The sequence below is a fragment of the Leptonychotes weddellii genome, chromosome 5 (assembly GCF_054177405.1).
Source record: "Leptonychotes weddellii isolate Sample4059 chromosome 5, ASM5417740v2, whole genome shotgun sequence".
NCBI lineage: Eukaryota > Metazoa > Chordata > Mammalia > Carnivora > Phocidae > Leptonychotes > Leptonychotes weddellii.
The window spans coordinates 26,238,030-26,248,978 of NC_138373.1; the positions used below are offsets into that span (position 1 = coordinate 26,238,030).

Sequence of the window (10,949 nt, forward strand, 5' to 3'; positions counted from 1 at the left end):
GTAGATGGAAGAACGATAAAAGCTCAGCAGCATAGGGCCTTTGAGTGTTAACACAAATTGTTCTGCTTGCTTCATGGAGTGAGGCTGTAATAGAGTCCAGTACAGCAACTGGTGTTCTTCATTATATACCTGGGTCTCTAAGTAACAACACATTTGGATTAGCTGTTACAAGGGGTAGGATGGAAGGAAAAGGGCAGTTTTTAAAGGGTGGGGAGGATGCATGGTAGTCACTGGCTGATATGCTCTCCTCCTCTCACCCCCAACCCTCACCTGTGCATGGGGAATACAGTGGATTCTCTATTGGCTCTTTTAAAAAATTAGGGACCTAATTTTTTAGGGCAATCAGGGCATCCGGATCTCATTTTAAGAGAACTATGCTCTTCATCCTCAGGCAGGTGGTTTGAGTGATATTGATAGCACTCCTTCTACAGGGGTGGCCCTTCTAGCTTAAGCCAGTCTAAACATGCCATTTATCTTCTGACCTTGCTTCAGAAAGGAGCACATATTCAAATTGGGATTGCAGTGATACAAATGGATGTTTGTGTGTGTGGGGGGGGTGTTGAGAAAAAGAGACTTTTTTTTCCCTTCTCCTCCCTAGATGGTATCTCATGAGGATATGGTCTAGAACTGTTGTAGCCATTCTGCTCCTGTGAAGGGGGAGCCTGGAACTTTCAAGTGATGGGAAGGAGTTCCCTACATGGAGACTGAAGATAAAGCCAAAATTACCAAAGGCAGAGAGGATAAATGGAGAAAGTTGGATTCTTATAACATCCTATGAGCAGCTTGATCAAACGTCGCCTGAAGCTTCTTAGGGTTTTTTTTTTTTTAAAGATTTTATTTATTTATTTGAGAGAGAGAATGAGATAGAGAGAGCATGAGAGGGGGGAGGGTCAGAGGGAGAAGCCCGATGTGGGACTCGATCCCGGGACTCCAAGATCATGACCTGAGCAAAGGCAGTCGCTTAACCAACTGAGCCACCCAGGTGCCCGCTTCTTAGGGTTTTTAATTTATATATGCCAATGGATTCCTTTTTTGATTGAGCCAATTTGAACTGATTTTTGGTTATTTGCTAGGACATGATACCTGACTGATAAAACACCTAATCTTGAAAAAAGAGAATTTTGACTAGAAAAAAATGAGTTGAAGAGATAGTCGATAACAATATCAACTCAGAAAAAAATGTATCAAGCACCTCATATGTTCGAGAAACTGCCCAGAGCTTCACTGACTTCTCACAATAGCAAATGACATTGGTGCTATGATCATCTCATTTTAAACAAAGATGCTAAAGCTCAGAAGGATGACGTGACTTGCTCAAGGTTGCACAGAAAGGAAATGGACTGAACAGGTCCAGCAGAGCAGGTCCTGCTGCCCAGGAATATGCTCTTCTCATGCTGCCAGGCAGACAGCTGCACAGAAGAGGGTATGAGCTGGAAGAGCTCGGTCAGAGGAGAGTGGAACCACCGACCTGTAGTGATGAGGGGAAGATGGGACATGCTGCTGGGACCCAGTGGTGAACAGGTTTGGTTCCAGCCATTATTATCATTCAGTGGTTCCTATGTAGTTCTGAGGTTACTCATCATCACTAGCAATAGAGCTATGCCCAACCACTGCCCAGGTTCAGATCAGGGTTATATTGTCAGGATATTCATAATCCATTTATTCATGCAGCAGCTACTGGAGTGTTTATGCCTCAAGCATCCTGCCTGGTGAGCACGACAGTCGAGGTAACCACCCTCGTGGACCTTAACAGCCGAGCTGGGAAAGACATCAGGGAATAAATAATGACATCTGAAACAAATAAATACATCTGTAAATAATGACTATGTGTGGTGATAGCTCCAACTGCAAAGGGCCACCTATAAGAGACAAGAACAGAGTGTTATAAAAAGAACGAGGAGACCTGGTTTAGATAGGAAGGGTGTGTGCAAGTGTTGGGGGTAAAGCCTCTCCTTGGAAGCGTGATTAAGCAGAGGCCTTGCTGTTTAAATGGGCACATGCATTCTAAGCAGATGGATCCACTTGTGCAAAAAAGGAACTGGATTTGTATATTTAAGGAACTGAAAGAGGACAGTTACTGGGTGAGAGGTAGGCAGGGGCTGGGACTTGCAGGGTCTTGAGTCCCCCACTGGGACTTTTAATTCTCATTTTGTCATTCCCTCTTGAATGTTTCCTGAGAATCCTCCCCTGGGCCAGACCATATGCAGGGAATAGGGATATGGTGATCAATAGTGATGATGATTATAATGCCTGATATTCTTTGAGGACTTACCATTTGCTATTAGAACTCTTGTCCAAGATTGGAAGCAGTCTCCTGGATGTAGGCAGCTAGTTGAGAATTTCCCAAACTTGGCGGATCAAAAGAACTCCTTAAGGAGTTAAAAACAGACCCTTCTCCTGGAGATTTGGATTCAGTAGGTGCAACTCCTCCTGGAATTTGTGTTTTTAACAACTTTAACAAACACGGGCCTAAAGCAGTGTAGCGCAATGGATCCCCCCCCCTTTTTTCTTTTTCTTCTGGACAGATCCCAGTTTGAGTGGGTGGCAACTTCACTGCTTTTGCAGTCACCTTGTACAAACTGCTCCAAGTCTCTGAGCATCATCAGTTTCCCCTTCTGACAAATGCGGCTAATGACAGCACCATCTCCTGACGCTGATGTGCAGATTAGGTGAGCTATGATTCCTAGTGATCGATGATGACAGTGACTGGATGATGATGAAGATGCTTCAAGATCAGGTGTCCTAGATCACAGTTGGTGGCTCGGAGGACTGTCCTGAGACAGGGCCCAGTTCTTCTGACCTCAAGCTAGGGTTGTCGTTTGAAATACAGGAGCCCAGTTACACTGGAATTTCAGATAAACGATGCAAAATTTTAGTGTAAGTATCTCCCAAATATTGCATGGGCTATACTTACACTGAACAGTCATCCACTGTTTATCTGAAATTCCAACCTAACTGGGCGTCCTGTATTTTTATTTGTGGGAACTGGCAACGCCACCTTAGGGGAAAGGAAGTCCCCACCCCCCAGCCTGAGCCCGAGAGCACCCGCCCTGCGCACGCACGCGGGCCCCAGTCCAGGCGCCTCCACTGGCCAGGCGCCCCAGTCGATCCCAGAGGGGCCGCTCACGCTTCCGACCCGCTCAGGCAGCACTAGCGGCGCCCCGAGCGGCCGAGCCCCGCGCGCTGGCCCTGCCGCCCCGCCCTGAGCAGAGGGCGCCGTCCGGAGTCCGGTAGGACGGGTCCCGCGGTTGGGCTGTTTGGTGTCCTGCCGTTCCCTCCCACACTGTGTACTCAGAGGAAGCCAGAAACTCGCTCGCCATGTCGGCTGCGGAGGCGGGGGGTATTTTCCGCCGGGCCAGGGGCAGGACCCTAGACGCGTTTCCCTCAGGTACTACCGGCCTTTCGCCCGGGGCGGGGGGGTGGGGGGTGGGAATGACTTCAGGGCTGCGGAACCTTCCGTCGGGGGAACAGTTGCGCGCCTCCAGCCGGACCGCTTCGGGGGCTGCACTCCGGGGGGGTGGGGACCGCAATAGCGGCCGCACCGCCCGCTCTTAGGGCTTCGAGGGGCGCTGTTTTAGAGACGGGTGTCCCGGCAGTGGGGCCTTGCTGGCCTTGACGTAACTTGCCTAATAGAGGAGAAGAGAGAGTAAGGCGGCAAAGGTGCTTCCCGGGAGCGTGGGCTGTGCAGTTAGACTTGCTTTCAGCCCTGCCTTGGACACGTTACTCAGCAGGACTCGGTCTCAGTTTCCCCACCTGCAAACCGGGAATAACAACCGTGATCTTGTGTGTGGCGCTCGTAGGCGCTAGGTGCGCGTTAGATGCGGTTATTCTTATGGTGGTGGTTCACCAGGATGTCTTATAGTCCACAGTCCCGCTTACTTCCCGCGATATGTGCACTGTGCCCATCGGACAGCAGGGCGGGAGGGCAGGCCAGGGTCGGGTCAAAGTTAAGTGCTTGGGGTTTGGATTTAGCCTGCCCCGTTGTAAAAATGTGGGTTTTGTTGTTGTTGTTTTGTTTTTTAAATGCCTCCTGCGGGAAGCGTGAACAGCTGATTTCCTGGTCCTCTCTGGCTTTTCTCTGCCTGGAGTCAAGATTCCCTCCCACGCCCTCACCGGTTTTGTAAACCCCCGGGGACATCACCCCAGTGCCATCACCCCAGTGCCCTGCATGATCTGGCTTGTGCTCAGCCTTTCTTGCTTCATGCTTGTCATCCAGCCCTTTGCCCGGTTCTCCTGCCGCACAGGTTTTTCTCGAAGGCCTTTCTTTTCCTCTGCTCCCATAGCTAATAGCCGGGCTGGTAGGGCCTGGCTCTTTCTCAGCCCTCTAACTCTAGTTAAAGTTAAGTCACTTCCGGGGTCAGATTTTCCCTGGCTAACCTATTTAAAAAGGTTCCTCCTCAAGGTCTCTGTCCTAAAACCTTGTTCTTTTCTCTTTTTGCAGCTCTTGGTGGGGAGTGACAAGGTTCTGGAAGAGCATGTGGGGGCCAGAAATATAGCTGTGGCGGGTTTTGGAAAATACAGTCTGCGATAGTGCCCATTTTAAAAATACCTTAATAGGACTTTTTTTTTTTTTTTCCCCCAACGTGAGGTTTTTGAGATTTATCTGTATTGATATAAGTAGCTGTAGTTGACTCACTTCCCTCCTGGGCAATATTCTATCGTATACCTTCTGTTGCTGGATATGCAGAGTATTTTCCCCTAGCAAGGGGTGTGTTATCTGATGGAGAAGGTTGAGTGTGGGTTAACAGGGCCCTGAAGGGAGGAAAGAGCATTGTGGACTGTGGATGGAACAGGTGTAAACGTCTGTGGCATGGCGGGATGGGGAAGGAAAGGATAGGGGTGTGGTGTTCTAAGAGAATGGAGGATGGTAGGGGGTGGGGGGGGAGTAATTGAGTTTTGTCTGTACCTAATAGCATCAAAGAGTTTGAAGCTGCATGTGTGAGGAAACAAGGACACTGATCAGATTTCCGTTTTGGAAAGAATGGTCTAGCTGCGGTAGTGAGAGCAAAAGAATTTCTAGGCCTGAGGAACTTGGGGTGCAATCTGATTACAAGCTGGAGCCCAAGAACTTGGCTTGAAGCAACATTTCCATAGCACCCGCGTTTTTCACTTTGGGTTTATTTATTCGTGGTAGTTGGAGGTGCTTGTGGTTGCGGGGAGGGCTTCCGATGGAGATTATGGGGGAACGATATGGAGGTGTCAAAACTTCTTAACCCACTGGAGTTGCCACAGGCTGCAAGGAGCTCCAGAGAACAAGAGAGTCATTCACCCCGACAAGAACGGGGAGGTGGGCAGAGAGACTGAGAAGATAAAAGGACAGGACACTGCCCCTGCTGAGATAGGAAGAGGGAAGATGACCCTGAGCTTCCCTCAGTGGTGGGGCCTACGCCCAGTCTCCTGTGTGGGCTGAGCATCCCCAGCGGGCATGCTCAGTGGGGGCCATTTAGCGCAGAGCTTTTAGAGGCCCGGCCTTGGTGGCTCGGGCTTAGAACACCTCGTCTTGTGGATTCACATCACGGGGAGCTGAAGCCCTAGTCCACTGCCAACGTACCTCCATTGCTCTCACCTAGTTTCCTGCGGGCATTGCTGGCGCCTTTGAGAGCTGCTTGCAGAGGCCAGGCCCGGCCTCGTGGGAAGGTGAAGCCGCTCGAGCTGGGAGGGGAGGGTGGCTCTAAAGGCCGGCCCCGAAGAGAAAGGGAAGCAACTGGCGTTTCCCCATCTCTTGCTAAAATACACCCTGCCTGTCAGAGGCTTGGTTAACTCAAGCAACACTGTCCCAAATCACAGCCCTGATAACCCTCATACACTCGCTCCTCGAAGCCCCTTCCTGAATTAGCCAAAATTTGTTACTCAAGCGAAGCCTGGCAGGTGAAGGGAAGAGCGCTGTCTTAGTCCGTTCAGGCTGTCATAACCGAGCACCACACGCTGGGTGGCTTAGAAAAAACAGACGCTTCTCAGTTCTGGAGGCTGGACGTCCAAGATCAAGGTGCCCGCGGAATGCGGGTGTGGTGCATGCCTTCCCAGTTCACAGACGACCATCTTCTTGCCCTGCCCTCACACGGTGGGAGCGGGGAATGCGCACTCTAGGGTCTCTTTTAGAAGGTATTAATCTCATCACCAAGCCCTCTTGACCTCACCGCCTCCACATAGCATCACATTGGGGTTTAGGTTTCAACATAAGAATTTTGGGGGCACACAAACATCCAGTGTGTGGTAAGCACTTTAAGACCCTTTCCCCCCTGGTGATCTATGGGAGTGGCAGGACTGCATGCACTTCTTCGAGTAGTATCATCGATGAAGCTTGGCTTCAGTCATCCATTCCCTGTTAACATCATCCAAGAGGCTCCGTCAGCAGATGTTTATAAAAAGTGAATTGTACGTGTCTCATTTGAGAAGGTTCACATTCCTCAGGCATGTTCAGATAGTCATTTTAATTAGGCAAATTGATAATTATATTTCCTTGACACATACCCTAATCAAGACTACTTTCTCCTAGCAAATAATTGTTTTTCTGAAAAGTTTACAACATCTGTTTTGAAGAAATTCTAAAAAAGAAATATTAAGGTAAAATAGGTTTCAAAAATTTCCTGTATTTATTTGTTTTCAGGTCCTAAACTGTTCTCTTTTCCAGTTTCATTTTCCCACCAGAATATTTTCCCCCTTAAAGAATAGGGCTCTTTGGTGGTTTTCTTAAAAAGATGATTTCCTTGGACGTTTCAAATCTCTGCAGCTGTTTGAGAGAAGCTGACCATATTCACCAATCCTGAATATTTCTCGGTCCCCTCTGGAAACCCTCTCGTGTGGCAGAAAATAAATGGGAGTCTCCAAAATAAATAAATAACTTGCCCCTCCTCTTCCAGGTCTCACCTAAGAACTCTTCTAGAAACAGTAGACCTGGAAATGTGTATCCAGGTCTGCACGAAGTTGAAAATACTGTAGTTTGAAAAATTCTAACAGATCAATGAAGAAAATGAAAATGAAATAAATGCTTTTAATTATGCTGTACATTTAGGCCAAACCAGTTATCTCTTATTTGAGAAGGGCTCCTGTGACTAAAACAAGAATTTTGATTATTTATCCCCACCTCATGAATATCATCATCAGGCAAAATTAGTGTGTAAAAATGTTCCTGTGGTAACATTTCTAAGAGACAAAGAAACTTTTATTTTTTTTTGCCTTTCTGTATTCTATAACTTTATCGAGGTACCATAACAGTCACTCAATTTAAGTTCACAGTTCAATGATTTTTAATAAATTTGCAGAGGGGTACAGTGTCAAGATTTTAGAACCTTTTTGTCTCCCCCCAAAAAAGAAACTTTGTGCCCATTTGCGGTCAGTTCCTGTTTCCACTGCCTACGTAGGGAACTACTACGTCCATAGCTTTGCCTTTTCTGGACATTTCATATAAATGGAATCATATAATCTGTGGGTCTTTTGTGACTGACTTCTTTCCCTTAGCATCATCTTTTCAAGATTCTCTCATGTTGTAGCAGATAGCCGCACTCTCTTCCTTTTCACTGAATGGTATTCCATTGTATGGGAAACCACATCTTCTTTATCCATTCACCGATTGATGCACATTTGGACGTTGGCAGACGTTCCCCAATTTGGACACTGGCTGTTAGGAATGAAGCTGATATGAACATCCACATACAGATCTTTGTATGGACATGTGTTTCATTTCTCTTGGGTAGATACCTAAGATTGGAATTACTGGGTGATATAAGTAACTACGTTTGACATTTTGAGGAACTTCCAAACTGTTTTCCAGAGCAGCTGCACCATTTTACATTCCCACCACTAAGGTATATGGATCCCCATTTCTCTATATCCCCGCCAACACTTAGCACTTGTCATCATCTGTCTTTTTTTTTTTTTAAAGATTTTATTTATTTATTTATTTGAGAGAGAGAGAATGAGAGACAGAGAGCATGAGAGGGAGGAGGGTCAGAGGGAGAAGCAGACTCCCCGCCAAGCAGGGAGCCCGATGCGGGACTCGATCCTGGGACTCCAGGATCATGACCTGAGCCGAAGGCAGTCGCTCAACCAACTGAGCCACCCAGGCACCCTGTCTTTTTGATTATAACCAACCATATGGGTGTGAATTGGTGTCCCATTGTGGTATTGATTTGCATTTTCTTAAAGACTAATGAAGTTGAACATCTTTTCATGTGCCGACTGGCCATTTGTATATCTTTGAAGAAATATCTTTTCAGATCTTTTGCCCCATTTTTAATTGGGCTGTGTTTTTATTGAGTTGTTAGAGTTCTTTATATATACTGGCTACAGATCCCTTATCAAATCCATGGTTTGCAAATATTTTCTCCCATTCTGTGGATTCTCCTTTCCCTTGCTTGATAATATCCTATGCAGCACCAGAATTTTTAATTTTGATGAAGTCCAAATTATCACCTTTTTCTTTTATCACTTGTACTTTTGATGTCCTATCTAAGAAACCTTTACCTAACCCCAAATTGTGAAGATTGACTTCTGGGTTTCTTCTAACAGTATTCTAGTTTAAGCTCATACATTTAGGTCTAGGTCCATATTGAATTAATTTTTTTTTTAAAGATTTTATTTATTTATTTGAGAGAGAGAATGAGAGACAGAGAGCATGAGAGGGAAGAGGGTCAGAGGGAGAAGCAGACCCCCCGCTGAGCAGGGAGCCCGATGTGGGACTCGATCCCGGGACTCCAGGATCATGACCTGAGCCGAAGGCAGTCGCTTAACCAACTGAGCCACCCAGGCGCCCATATTGAATTAATTTTTATGTATGGTGTGGGGTAAGCGTCTAATTATTAGAAAAAAAAATTTTTTTTTCTACAGTAGAAACCTAGTAGTTGGTCAATGAAGAGAAAAAAAATTAGCCAAAGAGGGGACTTTAAAAAAATCACCCATTCTTTTGATATTTCCTTTTAATGTAAACTATAAATGTACATTCATTTACCATTCTTTTGAGGTCGCGCCAAGGACTTGTCTTGGAGTGTTGGGTTTACAGATGGGCCTGCCATGGAGCCTTTCTTGCATAAACAACACCCATAATGAATTTTTTCCAGTTTGGGTTTTTTCCAGTGGAATAGTCAGTTAAAAATCATTTGGAAAGCACCCCGAGTAAAGAATTCTAGCTTTATACTTTCTTTTTCCTCTAATCTTTTACGCCAGTCTCCACAACACCTAATTCAATAGTACTTTATTTTCATCAACTTGCCTTTTATTGAGTGTTCCCGAAACATCTGTCTTAGTTTTGTTAGAAGCAGCCCTTTTTTACAATTCATATTTCTCTGGTTTACATGTTTAATTGATTTAAAAATAAGCGCTAGCATGAACAGTTTCAGGGACAATTCCTGATGGATGCACAGAGCAGAACCCTTGAGGGACCTCAGGTGACAGTCCATGCCTTTGTAGAGGGCATGGAGAGTGTTGGTAAACCTAGAGGTTTGTGAAGAGAGTGTCTCTTTCACAGAGAGGACTAAGTGGCAGCTTTTTATATTTGTGAAACATAGGATTTTTAACTTTGCCAAACCCTCCCAACTAGTTACAGGCGATAGCATGGGGCCCTGGCAGCTGGAGCCTCCGGGAGCCTGAGAACCACTATCAGCCACTCTTAGGACCAGATCTGATATGTAGCCAGACAGGAAATTTTTGTTAAGTGAAAGAATGCCCAAAGTCTCCATGTACCCTTGTTTAAAAGAAAAAGAAAAAACCTAGTCATGCTAATGCTGGAGGTCCTTCCTCATTTGTAAAACGAAGGCAGAGTGTTGGCTGCAGCTGTCTAGGATGCATCCGTGGTGATGGATGCGTTGGCTTCGCTTCCATGAGGGCGCTGAGACACTTGGGTGATCTCAGGTCCTAAACTAGGAGGTAGCGGGGCCAAGAAGGGAGCGCAGCTGTTCTGGCTCCTGGCCCTTTGGCCTCGCCACCAGAACATACTGGAATAGGACAGAACTCCTCATCTCCTACCCAGTCTGCTCCTTCTCCTGTCTTACCTGAACTCCTGTTCAGTCAGAAACCAAAGAGTCAACCCTGACTTCTCCTCCTCCCCCTCTTTCCACAGCCCTGTCCCTTCAACCTCCAGAGCTCACCTTGGTTTTGTCCACTGCCCCCTTCCCAGCTCCCACCACTGTGACCCCAGCCACCCGCATCTCTCACCTGGACAATTCCAGCAGCCTTCTGCACCCACTCTTGCCCTGCCTGCCCATTCCCTGTACAGCATTCAGAGCCTTCTCTCTCAGACAAAAATTGGGCCGTCATCCCTTGAGGTGGCTTTTCTTGGCCCCTCTCTTTCTCTCTCTATGGCCTCATTCTTTAGGTAGCATTTTATTTTATTTTTTTATTAACATAATGTATTATTTGTTTCAGGCGTACAGGTCTGTGATTCATCAGTCTTACACAATTCACAGCGCTCACCATAGCACATACCCTCCCCAATGTCCATCACCCATTCCCCCCACCCCCCCACCCCCCTCCACTCTAGCAACCCTCAGTTTGTTTCCTGAGATTAAGAGCCTCTTACGGTTTGTCTCCCTCTCTCGTTTGGTCTTGTTTCATTTTTCCCTCCCTTCCCTTATGATCCTCTGTCTTTTTTCTGAAATACCTCATATCAGTGAGATCATATGATACATGTCTTTCTCTGATTGACTTATTTCGCTTAGCATAATACCCTCTAGTTCCAACCATGTTGCAAATGGCAAGATTTCATTCCTTTTGATGGCTGCATAATATTCCATTGTATATATATGTCACATCTTCTTTATCCATTCATCTGTTGATGGACATCTCAGCTCTTTCCATAGTTTGGCTATTGTGGACATTGCTGCTATAAACATTGGGGTGCAGGTGCCCCTTTGGATCACTACATTTGTATCTTGGGGTAAATACGCAGTAGTGCAGTTGCTGGGTTGTAGGGTAGCTCTATTTTCAACTTTTTGAGGAACCTCCATACTGTTTTC

At 46.3% G+C, this 10,949-nt stretch overlaps 1 protein-coding gene across 3 annotated transcripts in view; it reads left to right on the plus strand.

The window, feature by feature from the left end:
* The first annotated feature begins 3,152 nt into the window (after positions 1 to 3,152).
* CPPED1 (calcineurin like phosphoesterase domain containing 1) overlaps positions 3,153 to 10,949 on the plus strand; it is a 102,052-nt gene continuing 94,255 nt past the window's right edge. For 2 of the 3 annotated variants that reach the window (XM_081820006.1, XM_081820007.1), the window contains exon 1: positions 3,155 to 3,388. In XM_081820006.1, the coding sequence (XP_081676132.1) occupies positions 3,319 to 3,388 (70 nt within the window). In that variant the 5' untranslated portion in view covers positions 3,155 to 3,318. Of the gene's footprint in view, positions 3,389 to 10,949 lie in introns of all 3 variants that reach the window. The other variant, XM_081820008.1, reaches the window with a different exon arrangement.